Here is an 18,304-nt window from a genome sequence, read left to right as displayed (position 1 = left end):
AAACCACACAACAGGCTCCACGCTCTCATTATTTTAAACTAAATCAAAATAGAAAAGCTGTGTGTGGACAAAGAAGACATCCCTGTTGGTCCTATAGTATGTAAGTGGAAAGTTAAATTAAAATACTAAAAGAAGTTTGCAGCTGTGTTAGAGCAATGTCAAAAAATTAAAAATTATCAGCAATGACCTTATAGCACATCTTGTGGTATGTGTAAAATGGCAGCAATTGCACAAACATCTCATACCCACTGTGGAGTAGTAATGATTTCTGTCAGAAGACCTTGGCCAAAGTTTGAACTTAAACCAGGTCATGAAAGCAGTTAAGCTATATTGTAAAGAAGAAATGCCCTAAAATCCTTGATAACAAAGTGAGGCACTGGTAAAGAATAACAGAAATTTATAACTTCCCATCATTTTCATGATTTTAGAAGCCTTTGAATCACATGCTGCTTTTCTGGGGGTCTTTTTTCTAGTAAATAATTGCAGGACATGTTTTTATACACTTGAAGTCAGAATTAATATGAGGACATAAAGAATAATTTCACAACTGAAAGTGGATGTAATTTCTTTTACAGGATGTTTATTAGGCGAGACTGCATATGACCGAATGAGTGACCGTGTTTGCATAAAACACATGAACTCATGTGTTTACGACACAGAACAATATCAGCAGCACAAATGACGAATTCTTGGATTGACTAAGCCTTCCATTGTCTTCTATGACATTACATGAAACCAGAGACTCCTTACTGCTTCACAATCACTCTTTGCAATCTCTCAGGAACTGTGTTAAAATTCTTATGTAACAAAAAAAAAGATCTGGGCTGAAAACTAATGCCATAAATCTTTTATATAGTTTGCTCCAGATCAAATGATAATACACAAAAGACAGATTTGCATTGTCTGCCAGCAGTGTTTAATGTGTCACATATGAAAAATGAGCTTCAGGAGCCAGAACATGTCGAGACAAAGAGAGAATAAAGCCATGAAACATTCATTCATTCATGGTATTAAATATACTGAAGCACTTTGCTCATGGTGACATTAAAAACACCCTCCCCTAATCTTGCACAACGCTAATGAGGCCTAAGTGACTCATGACTATGAAGTGCCGCTGCATGAACACACTTGATCTATGGAAAGTATGTGAAAAGGAAGGTCTGCCACTGTGACGCAAAGCCTGGTTGATCCAGTTTACGACAGCGTGCTGTTTAGAGCCTGATAGCGCTGCTCTTGGAGTTTGATCTTTCACAGTCGGGTCTGTGGTGGGAGGTTGACACAACCAGGTCTATGTAACCCCAAATGAGGCAAAGCATGCTGTTTAATCAAGTTGCAGAACGGATCCATTTCCAGCGCATTGTACAGTTCAGTTCTCCTTCTTCCTGTTGCTCCATGCAGAATGCTGCCTCAGGATTTAACGGCGAACAAGTGCTTGTTTGAAATGGAGCTTTGGATTTCACTTTTATGCCAAGTTGGGATCTGTGATTTAGGAGTGTGTCAGAAAAACTGAGCTGGCTTTATTTCAATTACGGTAAATGTCGTCGGCAGAATAAAATGTTCTGGTTTCATGAGGCTCTTTTCCACCATGTTATGTAACAAAAATTAAATTAATCAGTCAAACCAAGAAAATGTGGGCAAAGGAAAGAACTCAGGGAAATAAAAAAAATACTGGGTCACTCCAAAGCAAAACAGCAATAAACTCAGAAAAATAAGCAAAACATCATCCATAGAAACTAGAAGGCCATCCATGGGTCAGTAGAAACACTGGCACAAAAAATAGCCTCGAGGCTCATTCCTCCTTTCATTGGATCTAAATGCAAGATGATCAGATTAAGTGGAACTTTGTAAAAGAGAGGGAGGGGAAACTGGATTCACATGACATGACAACACCTGTAAACACAAGAGCCTGGATTCCAGGGAAGCTGATCTTTTCAATATTCAAGAGCAAATAGATTCATGATCGTGCATCTCTATGCTTCAATCAATCAATCAAATTTTATTTGTATAGCACATTTCAGCAGCAAGGCATTCCAAAGGGCTTTACATCATATCAAACACAGAAACACAATGCAACATAGAATCAACCATCAAAACACGACAATAAGTCAATTTCCGTCAGTAAATTTGTAATTGATTACGTTTCAAATACAATCCGAAACAGGTGGGTTTTTAGTCAAGTTTGCATCCAGAAAAGGTTTACCAGTTACACTCCTACTGTGTTATATGGAACGAAATACCTATTGGTATTTTTATTCCCACTCACGCTCACAATCATGCAGTTTAAAACGATGTAAACATTCTTTCAACTGGCTTCCTGCACGAGGCTCTGTACACCTCGTTCACTTTATAAAGAACTGTACATTTTTTGCAAACTTATTGTTTTGGGCAAACGTTCCCACCCTCCTGACAGTAATGACAGTTTTTGCTCATAACAGAAAACTACGTAATAAGTGCTAACAGAGAGGAAGGACTAAGGTAATCTTTACTGTTGGATCTGCTTGCATACAAACATAAATATGCAGATAATTAGATGCAGAATATTCTGACCACCAGCACTAACATGCTCTTCTGTCTGATTGTATACTAGTGGACATATTTCTATTCAAAGCCAAGTTGCAAAAAAGAAATAGTCAACATCAGGTACAACATTCAAATTTATTCTATAAAAATATCTTACAGTTATTGTTCCTTGCATAAGTATTTTTACAGTTCACATTTGAAAGGGGGGTGCATTTTTAATTTAAATTAGATCTGGACTTTGACTGGGACATTCTGACATGAAAATGACTTGATCTAATCCAGTCCATTCTAGCTCTGGGTGTATGTGTAAAAGACTTTAGCAAGTCTTTTACAACCTCTTCATTGCAGTATTGTCCCACATGCACCTTATCAATCAACTATGACCAGCTTTTCTCTCCCTGTTGATAAAAAAGCAAACCTACAGCCTGCTGCTGTCACCACGTTAACTTTACTCCACATGCAGGCATACAAGAAACAGGTTTCATTTTAGTCACATTTCATTTGATTTCATTTTAGTTTGCTTGCTGTGAATTACAGACAGGAGTTCATATGACCAGATTTTGCAGCGCACAATGAGTAGTTAACAGATTCCTTCACCTGAGCTGTGGATCTCTGCAGCTCTTCTAATGTTACCAGAACCCGCCAGGCTGCTTCTCTGATTAATGGTCTCATTGCCGAGTCCATCAGTATAAGTGGTCAGACATGTCTTAATGTGTTTATGTAGGTTTGTAACGTATTGTTTCCGCTTTGAAATGATGGATTGATCAGTGCTCTTTGAAATATTCAAAGCTAGGGATATTGTTTTGTTAGCTAACCCTGATTTGAACTTCTCACCCTCTGTATGATAGTTACTCACTATGTCTTGATCTAACACATAAAGTCCTAAGAAAATATGTTAAAGTCAGGTGTTAACATTAGCTGCCATCCAGCCAGAATTCATTAAAAAAGAGAAAATAACAAATCTGATTTGTATTTACACTTTGATTTATGTGTGAGTCAACACGTAACTGACAAGTGGTTGAGGATGGCATCATCTAGGTTTTTACACGTACCTCTGCATTGCTCTGGCGTCATCTTCCTTCTCCCTCTGTATCAACAAGTGGGAAAAAACCCCAAAAGGATATTGCTCATCTCTAAGGAAAACAGGTAACTACTTCCTTCAGGGCAAAACAAAGAAATTCCTCCCAACCAACAATCAGATCAGATTCTCAGGAACATTATCGGAATCCAGCTATGAGGAATTTAGAGATGGCTTCACCTCTTCTGTGGGTATAATTATTTTAATGGTAGGTAGGGATCGTAAAAAAAAATACATTCTGAGTTCTATTTATTGTTGTGACAAGACTGTGATGTAATTTTTGGGAGTTTATGATTGAATAGTTTCAGTTTTAGAGTTACGGCATCTAGGAACATAAAATCTACATGACATAAGCTCAAAACAAAAAAACCCCAAATATATATATAGATGACAAATCCCTGGGAAATGACTGCTCTGAAAATAGAAAGAGGCAGGTATGTGACAACAGCAGGTGAGGAAAAAGTTCCAACTAACAGGAAGCTACAGCAGAAACAGTCTGGGAGGGCTTGAAAAGCTAGAGATGAAGAGACAGAGAAGGAAAACCTGAAAAGGAGACACTGCAGTTAATGTTTAGTCTACAGATCATGTAAAATTCAGTTCTAGCAAGAGATCTCTGTATTTTAATGTTTTATGGATCTTTATATCTTGCTTTTCATGTCTGTTGCTCTCCATTACAATTTTATATTCAGTGTTTTAGTCAACAGGTAGAAAATGTCTGCACCTCCTAAATCCAGAACTAAAACCTGTTACACAAGAGAGTAGATTAAAGCTAAAGGGTTCTCCTGCTAATCATTTAGAGGAAATACAGAATTTGTAAGCCTACTTTCTGGGTGCAAAGTACTCTATGGTGAAAATGTGAAACTAATGGGGAAACAAATCTTGATCAAGGTTCCTCACAATAAAGAATCTAGCTAAGGGGATGAAATCCAGAAAAAAAACAGTGTTTATGTCACAGACCAATAAAACATAACTTTACCTGCAGGGTTTGTCCTTGCGGTCATGTTTATATTTGACCCAAAGTTGATTTTTTGTTTGCACATCCCACTGTTTACAGTCAGAGCACATCTGACGTCAAGAGAAACTCCAGTATGTTAAAACAGAAGCGTTAATAAATACACCGGCAGCACAATGTGGTAAAACAAGTCATTTATTTCTGAATGAAAACTAAAATTTTCTTTAACAGCACATTACAAGGGCATTTGTTTTGATATTTTCTCCGAGGCTCAGCGATCACTTTCATACAGTACATCTGGCATGTACGCAGCATCTCCTTCAATTGAAGAATAAAAAAATAAGAGAGGGGGCAGAGGGGAAAGAAAGCTATATATAAAGATGTCTGATTGTACATTTACCAAGCAGCTTGGTTTGGTTCTAAGCCACAGAAACGACTGAAGGCATCGGCACCAGAGGCACAGAGACGAGAAACAGACAGGACATCCCATAATAAGCCCAGCGGCTTTAAAGTGTGAAATGCTTTAACAGTTTCCACGGATATTGCTCTATGGTCTTTGTATGCAAAGTGCTGCACTTTGCAGATGAAATCGTGCCAACAACTTTCCTCCGAACATCAGATTTAACATAACAATAAAGATGACTCCTTACATCTTACGCACAAGGTTTGCTCCCTTCATTGTTAAACAAAATACATCTCCAGCCTTTCTTTGTTTTGCCGCCACAAACATTTTGCGTCAAACATTTTGCTTACTTACTCCACCCCTTCTGCTCACAGTTCCTGTTCTTAAATTGTCTAACACTTATTCACAGACTTGATAGAAAACTAGAGTGCTGGAAATAAAAAATAAAAAAAGAAATGAGGTAAGAAGGTGGTCTGGTTACAGATCATGCAGAACATCCAAACCCACAAAATAATAATAAAAAAAAAAAAGCATAAAGGAGAGTTAGAAAAAACATGTGCATTTAATAAAAATTAAAATAATGACTTAACACAGTTTGAGTCTTTGGTTACAAAGCAGGTTGAACAATTTTCACAGCTTTTCATCTCTCTCCCCCCCAAAAAAATAGACCCCCAAATTTTTGTTTTTGTCTCGACAAAAATGAAAAAAAAAAAGTCTAAAAGTAAATTAATAATTTCTTTATTGAAACATCCCATCACATATGCTATAACAGGTATTGTCCTGTACAAACCCTACACGTTTTTAATACTTTACAAAATATACATTCAACCTGGATTTCTCCTCATAAAACCTCACCTTTAGTGTTACCAGTTCTTGAGAACAATTTCAACCAAGGAACTTATTGCCTACTTATTCACGTTGGAAAAACCAAAAGATGTTATATCTGACAGATGTCAAAATACCCAAAAAAACCTAAGTCATTTTGAATTTGTAACTTCATGACATTGTACATTTTACATTATGAAAATAGCAGCCCTGAAATAAATAAATGAATTGCTAAAACTGAACAACTTATGAGTATTTATTACAATTAATGTCAAAATACAGAGGCTTTGAGAAAACAAGCATTCGATGCAGCATACATGTATTTTTAAAAAGCAGAGGTTCTCGTCTCGCTCTGATGGAGTAGAGACGGCCGATCTTGTCCTCCGCTCAATGAGGACGTTTTTTTTGCTCATTCCAACCAGCGCCATGTCTGGCCTTCTCCTCTTCCGGCCCTGGAGTGTTGTGGGGAAGTGGACAGTTTCAGTCTCATTTTACTTATTCTTTGCAGGATTTCTGTTGCAACACTGTCTTCCAGCACTTTATTTCCCACAGTTTAAACTCACCAAGCTCGTGAACCCCCGCCCCATCCCACCTTTCTCCTACTCAAGGACAACATTCAGTTTTACGGCTCACACGCAGCCAAACACAGGACACAATAAGACTTTAAGTGTTGGTAAATGTCTTAACAGTGTGAGGGCCCTGCAATGGCCGCAATGCATGCAAATGCAGAGAGCAGAGCCGAGCCTTTTGCTTTAAGGGCTGAAAGGACAGTTTGTCATGTCTTTCCCCAACGAGGACATTCTGCTCCTGTCCGTGGGAGGCGTGTCTTTAAACGCGGATTTAAAGGGGAAAAAAGGGAGGGTGAGGGGGTTCACGCCGAAGTGATGTTTGGCTGATAGGAGACGCCCTGGCTCCCCTCATGATGAACCAGGGAGTGGGTGCTGCTTTTGATGAATGGGGGCTGGTGCAGCTGCAGCGGCGGCGGCGACGAAAGGCAACTGAGCTGGTTGGACAGCTGGCTGAGCTGCTGCGTGTTAGCCAGCGACTTCAGCACAGCGTTCTCACGCTCCAGCACCGAGTTTCTCTCATACAGCTCCTTGATCTGCTCCTTCAGCACCTCCACCTCCTCACGGACAGCGTACATCAGGTGGCTCTTCACCAAGTCCTGAGAAGAAAAAGAAGAAGGAAAAAAAAAAAAAACAATATTAGCATATAGCAAATACAAACAAAACACATTCCTGATATCTGAGATAAAGCAGTGATGTCTGATCTATTTTTAGAAACAAGTTAACTGTTCAGGCGCCTCCTACATGTGATAAGTTTATCTTAGATCGTTTCTAATCAATGCCGATTGATGAAACTGCAGCCCAAAAGTCAGTTTTATGATCCAACTTGTTATCAGCGGAAAAGCTTTCATGGAAAATTAAATCATTGTTGAGGTATAACTGGAATCCTTGTTTGTGTGTTGAAATGCAGAAATATAGAAAAATTACCATGGCCTGCTCAATCTTGTTATCGATGGCAACCACGCTGGCACCAGATGCACTGTGGAGAGAAAGATGGAGAGTTTAGACGACTATTCAGCATTTATCATGTGCTTCAGATTCCTTTCAGATATTTTATATTCACCAACAACATTAAAACATTTCATAACTACTTTCTGGAACAACAGTCATAAATCTGGAGGCCTTTACAGGTAAGCAGTAAAAGCTTAACATGTGAACAATAAGAGCAGATTTTGTCACAGGTCAAGTCTCAGAGCAGTTAATATTTGTGGTGCCAATACAGTGAGCTTTGACAATAAATTTAAATATTTCAGTGCCACAGGACAATTTAGTGAAGAAAAACAGATTGAGGCTAGAGGTGAAGAGTTCACCATCTAAAATTTATTCAGTCCAGACATCCTAGATTAAAACAAAATTTCCTGAATGGATGTTGAAACTTTGAACTCTGACAAAACAGAGTCTAAAGGCTGTAATTTATTTATTTTTTTTAATTTATGGGGAGGGAGGAAAACAGTAAATTTACAGGCAATAAAAAATTATTTAAAAACAAATCTAAGTGTACGTTTTGCAGCAGTCTGCACTTCTAGATAAAGTAGATATCCAAAAGTGTCTGGAGACAAGCTTCAATCCATAATGAAGCATGGCTTATACATGTGAGGGGGGAAAAAATCTGTTAAATCTATAATTTTCCGTTCCCTGTAAACAGGCTTTACAGTATTAGCAGGAAGTCTTAAGGTCATTTTATAGAAGCGCAACACCACTTTTGAGCCCAAGTACTTCCCTGTATAAACAGCATATCATGACCTGAATGAATAGATAGCCAATGGAAAACAAGGAAAAATCTGAAGCGTGTGATGAGAGAAAATACAATGTAACGCTATTGAAATGTAACATAAACAACTAAATGCAGACACATGCGAGGGAAAACTTCTCAAATACAATCCAGCAACTACAATCTTGATCACCTTCATTATGAACAACGTTTAAATTTATGTGTATTCACGCTTCTAGGGGGTTGGAAGGTTACATGGTCTCCTATAGAATCCATTATCTATTTACGTCCCGCGTGCAGGAGGGCACGTACAGCTCCGCGTGGAGCCCCCAGACCGCAAATGACAACCACACAGCAAACAGATGCCACATTTTAAGCGAAAATTAGGAGTACGTGTCCCAACCAGACACAAACCACGTTGCTGTTCAAACACACGAAGCAGATAGCTTAAACAGAGAGCAACAGGAGCCGATTGAGTGAGAGATGCGAAACAGGAGATTAAAAATAATTGTAAAAAAGGTTTACCACATGGAGGTAAAAGCGCGATTATTTACCTGACGCATCTGGCTCTGTAAGGCATCAGCCTGCTTGAATGCGGAGAAGTTGTTCCCGGCGAGCAGGGAAGACTGTAACTCATCTTGCAGCGCATGTTTCTGCTTCTTCGGATAGTTTTTTTTTTTATTAAAAGGTTTACAATCGAGCGAGGTTCAAAACACGAACGAGTGTGGTTTGAACACGAAGTGAGAGTTTCTTAAAACCCCGCTGGATCACATGGTGAGAGTGGAGGGAGGCGGAGTCCAGCCATGCGCTCCTCCTTCCCTGCTCGCTTCGGCTCTTGAAGGAGTACATCCACTGCCACCGTGTGCCAAAAAGCCTCCAGAAGTACAGCACGACTCATTCAAAAGGCTCGGTGATAATTTAACAAGGAAAAATAAGACGAGGCAATGCTTTGCATGTAGAGGCAGCGCTAGTCAAGCTGAGCCTGTTTTTTTCTGTAACGGACATGCTGAAACTGTTTTAGTAACCAAATTATCCATTTTCCACTACAACCTGGAGGCTTTTTCTGCTTCCTGCATTGCATTACTTACGTTTCTAGGTCATCTTCTTCCCAAGTCTTATTTCCTTTATCGCCATTTTTGAAATTATATAAATAAAAGCTAATGGAAAATGTTTCAACCAGGTCAATTGATTTAAATCTACCCAGCCATTGTCTCTACACCAGTGGTGTCAAATGCCAGTGTCCAAAAACTTTCAGATTTGTCCCTTGTCCTACACGCTTGGATTAAATGATTAAACTGCCTCACTAGCATGCAGTCAAACTCTGCTAATGAGCCAACATTGGAGCCAGGTGTGCTAAAGCAGAGAAACACATAAAAGTTGCAGGACACTGGGTTCTTGAGGACTGGAGTTTACAGGTAGGGTTGGAAGAGCTGAACTGGTGCTCATCTCAAATGGTTCAGAGGCGAGGTACACCCTGGACAGATCACCATAGAAACACACTGGACAAAAAACAGCACACACACCTAAGGGCAATATAACTGGGAGAACATGCAAACTCCAGTCATGAAGACCCCAGGCTGGGATTCGAACCCAGGACCTTCATGTTGTTAGGCAACAGCGTCACAGTACAGCCGATTTAAATCTAAAAATTGCAAGGTCAGAATCTGCATTGAACTTTTTCACAGTGGGATAGAAAATGACACTCACTCTATTTTTCATACTTATACAACATATTTTATAGACAGAAAGAATGTGGTGTTACTTTATGTCCACTGTCCATAACTCATTATGACAACCTTTGCTTCCCTGGACTTTCTTTTCTGCAAGTGAAACAAATCTTCCCCTAGAGAAGGCTTAACTTCATTTAAAACACACGATAAGGTAAAGGATCTGAAGATCACACGTCTCGATCAAGATTTGTGGTGAACACACAAAGCAGAAGACATTCCTCCCTTTGAAGTAGGCATATACACATGTGGGACAAGCAACGAGAGGGAATGTCCACAAGCCCTTGCTGGAATGTGTTTTCATCAATAACAAAACACAAAAGGTATGCAAGTTGAATCAGATTACCAAGTTAAGCAACTTAGAGATGTGTCCAGAAGGAGTTACAGAAAATATTAGGAGAGAAATTAACATTCCTATTTGGCGTCCAAGAAAAACACAGTGAATTGTACATTTAATTCAACAAGGAAGACATGTGGTGGTTTATATAAGAACCACTTGCTGAGTTACCCTCCTCGTGGACCTTCCCTGCAGTCTGCAGCAGCGTACATTTGCACCGGTCCTCTCCTCACAGGAAAGTCACCAGGACAAGGCGACACATTCCAGCTCAGGACACCTCAGGACCCAAACATCTGCAGCTGAGCAGCCTTCACGCTGGGACAACACACAGCTAGCTAACTATATTCACAAAGTCTGCTTTAATCATCCTTTACACTACCTTCATGTGCTGCCACACTTCATGATACACATGGAAAGTATCTCCTAGTCCTCTCAAAGACTGCATTACTTTACATGATTGGATTATAGTTTCAGAAACACAATGTGTTCTCCATTAAAACCACAGATGAACCAGCACACGTCCCCGATTCCTAAAGCCCACAAACAGGCACTGTGGGGGAGGCAGCTGAATAAATCAAGGCTTGGGGCTTACTTCTCCCCCCTCTCTTCGTATTTCAAAACAATAACTGGAGGATGGGGGCTGACGACTCACTGTTCTCTTACATGTGCAAACAGCTCTATTTTGGCTCAAATTGATTAAAAGCACACAGTTCAGCAGTTCCACCAGATGGGGGCAGTAGAAGTCACAATCAGCAGGCACAAAAAAAAAGTCAAAAGCAGTTATGACTTCTCCGAAGTTCCCATTTAATGAATATTCTCTAGAAGATATCAATCAAGCCAATTTATGCAAAACATTTTTACATAAACATTTGATACCTTGGAACTTTCTATTCACTGTTTGCTTTTTTTCCCCCCCAAAAAAAACATAAATCAAAGGGAACAGGCTGATATTATTGAGCGATAGTTACCACAGTAAACCAAAAACTACCCGCTAGAAGGATTTTATTAGGAGGCACAGAGAAAACGTTTTCTGTTTTAAGTAGCAGAAAAAGTAAACAAGAGTGTGACCCCAGCACTCCACCAAGACGACCCCTCAACTAATGATCATCCCATCTGAAAACAAAGGAGCAGTAGTTTAGAAGCCTGGAAATCCTATATGTTCACATCTATCTGCATCAATTACATCAAGTCAACAGAGGAACAACTGCTCAAGTTTAGGAACTTATTTCTGAAAGATTGAAGCTTTATAGATAGTTGCATGTTCATAAAATAAAATTAAGTTATATCTTTTAATCTATCAAGTACTTCCCCGTTTATTTTTCAAGCTCTTCAAATGCTTGAAGCTGTTCAAATGTGAGACGCTTACAAAACAAAGTCTGCTACAGTTTTCCTTAAGTAACCAATCAATACTGTAAGAAATTAATTTAAATGGTCAAAAAGCTGTGGTCAAGAGACATTTCACTTTTTAACCTCCCCATGTCCCTACAAAGAAAGTGGAATTGTAATTTATTTATTTTTTTACCATTATTTTGTATGTATTATGCACAAAGACAAGTTACTTGGGGGTAGGACTTAATAAGCAGCAGCTTTTTCCTAATCCTTTTAAAACTAAAAATTTAAGTTTGTTTTGTGCTTGATTATTATATTTACTAGAAATAAAAACAGCAACTTGTTAGAAATAAAAATGTTTCATTTTGATGTGAAATTGCATGTTTTTTTGTTTTTTTTTACATTTCAATCTCCACCATTGAGTTAAAACCTACAGAAAACACAAAAGACTTCCTGCCTGCTACAGCAGCATGGATGCTGAAAGTTTGTTGCTCTCCTTCAAAACACCAGCTTTTCAATATTCAGTGTCCTCCACATAATGACTAGCCCAGAAACGGCAAAGACTGAACAAACTAGGACATGCAGCAGTAAAACGTGATTTTTCCTACAGCCAAATCAGTCACGGGTAGTGGGTGTGTCTGCTGTCACCAAGCTTCCTCAAAAAAAGGCCTCAGGCTGCATCATCACCCGGAGCTGAATCACTAAACTGACATGAGTAACTGTGTCCCATTGTGACACACTGGAAGCAGACCAGCATGTGTAAGACATGGACAACTCCGGTAAGTGCAGAAGCGGATGATGGAAGTACGAGGGGTTTCATACCGGCAAGGATAATTCGTTTATGGAAGCCCCAGTTATTTCAGCCTGATTAGGGGCTAAAATAATGACCAGCAGGGAAGTTTAATGTTGGCTTCTGAGCAACCTCAGCTGCTCCTGGAGAAACTCTAAAGGAGCTACAGAGTAACATGATCATTGAACTCCAACAGAACAGTGGGGGGTCTCAGGCAGGGGTCCTCCAGCCTGAAATAGCAGTTCTTGAGATGTTAGCTTAAATATTGAAAAGTGAAAGAATATTTTTTTTTTCCATTAGTCTCCTTATTTTGTCCTTTTCAATGTTTCAGGTCAAACATATTTTCACACCAGGCAAAGATAACTTGAATAAAAGGTTATTCCCTCCTAAACCTAAGAACTGGTTGTGCCACCCTTGGGGGAAACAACTGGCATCAAGTGCAATGACATGCAATTAATCTCCAACAACACTGTGGAAGAATTTTGGTCAACTCTGTCCACTCCTCTGCCAAATTATTTTAAATTAGGGTTTTCAAGCAAGAACAGCCTGTTTATTAACCATTTAAATCTGCACTTTGATTAGGCCACTCCAAAACATTCTTTCAGAGGTGGACTTACTGATTTACTTTGAATTTTGCCTCCCAAGCCAAACAAACTGATCACAAAGTGATTGTTGAACATCTTCCTTCAGTATTTTCTGATAACAGAACACAATTTATAGTTTCAGCAATTACATGCAGGTCCTCCATGTCCTGAACCAGCAAAGCAGCCCTCGACCATCACACTGCCACCACCATCTATGCCCATAAATATGATTACCTCTTTCTGAAATCCTGGATAAAAAAATTTCTACTTTTGTCTGGTCAGTCAGCAAAACATATATAGTAATATTCAACAAGATAGACAATGCATTATAACCTTATATGCAGCATATAAGGTCAACTTTGTTTTTGTTTTTTTATATTTTCTACATCATAGAGAAGAGCAGTAGTGTTAACATTCTTTGGTTTCGATGTTTGCACTTTTAAGTAGTATTAAAAATGGGTGAAACTGTCATTAATAATAAAAGTCTTGCAACAAAAAAGACAGAAATCTTCAAGTGCACATTACAGCAAGTGCCTCTGTATCCAATTTCTAAGCCATAGTGATTTGAGCCAATGTTTTGACTCCTTCTGGATTAAAAGCCCACTGGAATGTGTTAAGTGTAATAGAGTTACATTTGAGGCTGTAATAGGAAAGTCCTGGCAGCGCACTGCAAACAAGCCTCTGTATTCAGTGAAGTATTTATCACAAGATCAAGGGTTTATCCTCTCTCTCTCTACGGTTTGGGTCACAGTACTATCTCTGGGAGCTTTTGCAGGAAAACAATGAGCAATTAGTTTTACTATGTTTTGACATTAGATTATGAAGATGAGCAATGACAACCAAATGCTGAAGTTTTATAGATAAATGAAACTTCAGCAGCGAGATCAAACTGCAACACTCAGCCAAATATCCAGTTAATTTATAAAAACAACAAAAAAGAGATTGCAAGATATTTTTAAGAACAATTCAGTGTCAGCCAACTTTGTGCATACCAATTATTCCCAACTGTAATAAAACTGCAACAATAGTCCTTTTTATAAATATTGTTCCCACTTAGCACCTATTCTGTCCAACTGATCCTGACAAAGTCAAAGAAATGTGATAACAGTTAAAACACAACAGATGTATAGAATTTTGTTTAAAATTTTGCATTAAATTAATTTTTCTTCCAAGGAAAAAAAAAGTTTATTTGTTTTGTGTTTACAATATTAATTAAACTTAAGGTTGAGTGCTAAATTTTCAACCTTCATTAGCTAATGTTGAAATGAGAATAAAAAAAAATCTCAAGCTGGGTTTTAACAGTGTACAGGAAAAACGTCTGATATCTTTATGAAAATGCTTTGCTTATTTTACATGGTTATGTTGGAAAGAGGAGAATCCCTGCTGGGCAGAAATCTCCTAGAGCAATGCAGGTCAAAAGTCACTTCAATTTCCAGAGATGAAGCGGACGAAGTGAAAGCTCCACACAGTACTATCATTTAGACATGTTGTGTGTTGAGCAAGTAGAACTATCGTTGATGCTCAAAATCGCCATCCATCAATTCCCGTCTGCACAGAAAATGCTTGTTATAGCTGAAACGAGACCCCTGCTCCATGTCAAGTTGCGCCATATGCATCAAAGCTCTGCAGTCAGAGATTTCGCTGGAGGGGGTGTTCTACACAACCGCCGAGTAATCCGTTCAAAACTGGGCTCTTATTGAACAGAGAGATCCCAAAAGTAAAAATGGGTTAGGTCCTCTGAGGATATGTCTCAGGGCCTGTTAGCAATTACAGTGTTCCTGACTGCGGGCATGCTTTCCATTTGTGTGCAGCGAGAGCAACCCCAACTGACAATGTTTAAACAAATGCAGAAGAAACTATGAAATAAACTTTACATAAAATACACACAGGCTAAAAAGTGGAGTTTTAAAAAGCCACAGATTAGCTCATAAAGGAGCCAACTACCAGAGTTCTGCCTTGTCAGCATAAAAAATGTGAAACTTCAGCTTTTTGTCCACTAACTTTGCTCCTCGACCCACAGGTAAATGTTTCTGTGTCGTAAACAGCGGCCACATTCATGGTCTGCATCAAATAAGGCTTTAGGACTCGGGTGACAGCTACTGATTAGGTTCACTCAGAGAAAATATAAATCCACAGTCATAAAGTTGATGATTGTAGAAAGAAGGCAGTAAAAGGGTTTCTGCTGCTGAATATTGGGACAATTCACCCCCTTTACAATAAATCCATTCAGCAGGCTAATGTGTTTATCAATGCAGACTATAACTTAGAAAATGAAATCATTCTTTGCAGTCAAAATTTAATCTGTTACCAGAGAAACAAGTCCTAAAGTGTAGGATCAAATAACCATTTAGGATTTTAGGATAGCATGCATCCAATCATGTATCCCAGGCACGTTTATGGAAAATCAGAGGTTGTCAATCTGTGGAGGGAAAGGCCTCTGAAAAACAAATCCATCTAATTTATTATCATAAAAATTCACAAGTTTTAACTTGAAAATAATACCTTCATTAAAAAAAAGACTGTTATTCAGAATATAAGCAATATTATTAGCACGCACATAATATTTAGTAGCTCTTCAAGCTTCAAGGCACAGGGAAAGAGATGTGAAGAAGAAAAATAAATAGTATTTGTAGGTAATGAGTATAGTAAAGTCATAACTGACTGTTTCTTTTGTCTATTTTACTGAGCCAGTTTCCTAGAGTAAGTTAGGTAGCAATGGGCAACATCACATCATGTATTGTTAAATCGAGTGAAAACTGTGATTAAAAACTCTGTTCTTTCGGTGCACGTCTATTCGCAGTTTAATATTTTAAGATTTTTCTCTTCAAAGCTAAACTTGGTTTGTCTCATATTTTTCCGTACAGCATATCTAAAGTATTTGACAGAAAGCAGCTTGGGGAGCAGAAATATCTTGGCGCAATGCTGACTGACATGCTACTGGAGGGCGTTTGCATTGCAGCCAATCCAGGAGCGGCATTCATTTACCTTGGCACTGATTGGCTCAAGAGTGGAGAAAAGAAAAAATGTGGATGTTACCTTCTGTGGTAGAGCAAAGTTGATTAAATAACGTTTTGAATGATACTTTCCTATTTATTGGAAAGATGGTAGCAAAGCATTAGAATAATATTTTAAGAACTTGTCAATCCCTAATTTGAGATTTCTACGTTTGTCTTATTTGATTCCATACGATGGCTTTCTTGAAAGTCTGCAGGCTGGGTAAAACCCTTAATGTTGTCTAGTGCTGGATACAAATGCAGGCCAAAACTTTTACACTTTTATTCATCATAAACTGTGACATTTATGTATCCTTTTACTGTGGTGCTACAATTATGCACAGCAGTGTGTCAGTCTATTACATAAATACCCAATAAAAACATTGAACTTTGTGGTCCTAACCTTCCAAAACGTTCTGCAAGGCACAGCACTCGCTTCTAATCTATGTCTCTATGACTATTTGGCATGCAGTCTTACTGTGGCACTTTTTCAGTCAACTTGGGTCACTTTAATTACCATCCTTTAAAGCAGCTCAGCTATTTCACACGAGTGCAGCTGTAGCATATACTAGCAAGTGAATCTGTTAAGACAAAGGCATGCACATGTTGATCCCCGCACTGCTGGAGAAACCTGAACTAATTATATTTGATGAGAAAGCCCACAACCAAATTCAAGTTTTACATTATTCATAAATCAAATCAATCACTGTGAAGAATGCTCCTGCATGCCCTCAGTCTGTTTGTGTGCAATGCCCCATTCACTCCCAACAAGTCCAACCTTGCAGGAGAGCTGGCTCAGGACAAAGGAAGTTGGAATGAGGCGTCTCCCTCAGGTTTACCTGCGGTTAGTTGAAAAGTTTTGAATAAAGCTGCTCTGTTATAGAGCCTGAAGGCAAACAAGAGCTGGAAGAGGAACAAACAATCTTTCCAGCTGAGAGGACAGACACACACACACACACACGCACGCTTGCTCAACTGCTACCGTTTCTCCTACATAAACATCGATGGATTGTTGGGACGGATAAGGCCTCTATATAATCACTGCTAAATAAAGACTAAGACCTTGTGGAATATCTTAACTTTTAAATTAAGACTGTAAATAAAAGTGTCCTGTGTCGGTATAAATTAGATTGGAACACTGAGGCAAAACTTATAACGTGAACAATTTTACAGAAGCAAAAATAACTTAGCTGGTTCTGTTTGGTCAAGAATGAGTCTGAATCAAAAGCACAAAAAATGTTGATACTAGTGCACAAAAGAAGCGAGCTAGCCATGAATATTTACATATTCAAGAATTAAAATTAAAGAAAAAAATTAACATTTTCCAATGTATTTTGCTTGCAAGCTAATTTGGCATGGGAGGTGCTTACTGGAACCAAATTGTGACCAGTCAGAAGTCCACTTCCCAGTAATAACCAACAAGCGATCCTTTGCTGATTAAACTGATATAATTAAACAGGAATCTTCATGCTTTTGACCTGCCACTGTTCACGCTGAATAACAAACTGGAAGTGAGTAATAAACATATGTGGGTGAGGTAGCCAAAGTTGTACACAAGCAGGAATAGCACTATTTTTACTCAAGTACAAGTAAAATATCATTTGGCCTTTTTTGTAACCAAAATACATTTAGTAAAAAAGCCATTCAAGTACAGAGTCTCTAGGTATTATGGTTTAATCAAAACATCTGGTTGAATTAGTAGAAAAGACAATCATACAAATCAAAATCAATTTGTTCTTTTTTCTTAGGAAGCAGAGCGATCACAAGTCCAGTGTGCAAACTACCAGCTTTGTCGTCGGAGCATAAAAATGACTCCAGACACTATTGCTTTTCTTTCTTTGTAAATGTAATTTGCTTTTTCAGAGCTCCTGAATTTAAAGCACAAACTCTCAGAGGAGCAACAGAAACTTAAGCTCAACATTTGTTGCATAGCTGAACAAGATGTACCATAAGGAACGATAAAGTTGGGAATCAGCATTTTTCAAACACCAAGTTGCTAATATGTATGCATGCTGGCTTGACAGCATTTAAAGTATGTTCTAAATATAGTGAAAACATTTGTTACACAGATTATTTTTAACATGTTTTCAGAAACTCTGGCTTCTAGATTTAACATTTATAAGATATTTGCTAATTTAAACTCAGTGACATCTAATTTCAAAGAATGTAAATTATTCTTAAAAACCAAATTAATGTTTGTGAATATTGAAATAGTTTTCCTATTTTTGTTTTTTTAATTAAGATGTCAAAGAGAAAAGTTTAAGCTAGTTGGGCTGAAAAAAAAAATATTCAAGTTTCCCTAAATGAAGAACCAATGACTTCCCCAACAAATGAGATACTCAGGATGGAAATTTTGTTGCATAGGGGTGAAAGCAGTGCAGGGACTGGTTTAGCCAGCCAGTTCAGGCCACACACGTGTGTGTAAACACGCCCGAGCTCATAGATATCGTTGATGGGCTTTGACCCCCGTAATCTGCTAAGCCTGATAG

At 38.4% G+C, this 18,304-nt stretch overlaps 1 protein-coding gene across 1 annotated transcript in view; it reads right to left on the bottom strand.

Moving 5' to 3' along the window:
* Positions 1-5,491: 5,491 nt before the first annotated feature.
* Positions 5,492-18,304, bottom strand: part of LOC122838525 (TSC22 domain family protein 2-like) — a 36,616-nt gene continuing 23,803 nt past the window's right edge. The window contains exons 2-3 of the mRNA XM_044129233.1: positions 7,272-7,323; positions 5,492-6,943 (exon numbers count right to left, since the gene is read on the bottom strand). Of these exons, the coding sequence (XP_043985168.1) occupies positions 6,650-6,943; positions 7,272-7,323 (346 nt within the window). The 3' untranslated portion in view covers positions 5,492-6,649. The remainder of the gene's footprint in view (positions 6,944-7,271; positions 7,324-18,304) is intronic.

The sequence above is a fragment of the Gambusia affinis genome, linkage group LG10, assembly GCF_019740435.1.
Source record: "Gambusia affinis linkage group LG10, SWU_Gaff_1.0, whole genome shotgun sequence".
Lineage (NCBI taxonomy): Eukaryota > Metazoa > Chordata > Actinopteri > Cyprinodontiformes > Poeciliidae > Gambusia > Gambusia affinis.
Note: the sequence above shows the minus strand (reverse complement) of the source record. Positions and strands in the feature narration are given on the sequence as shown.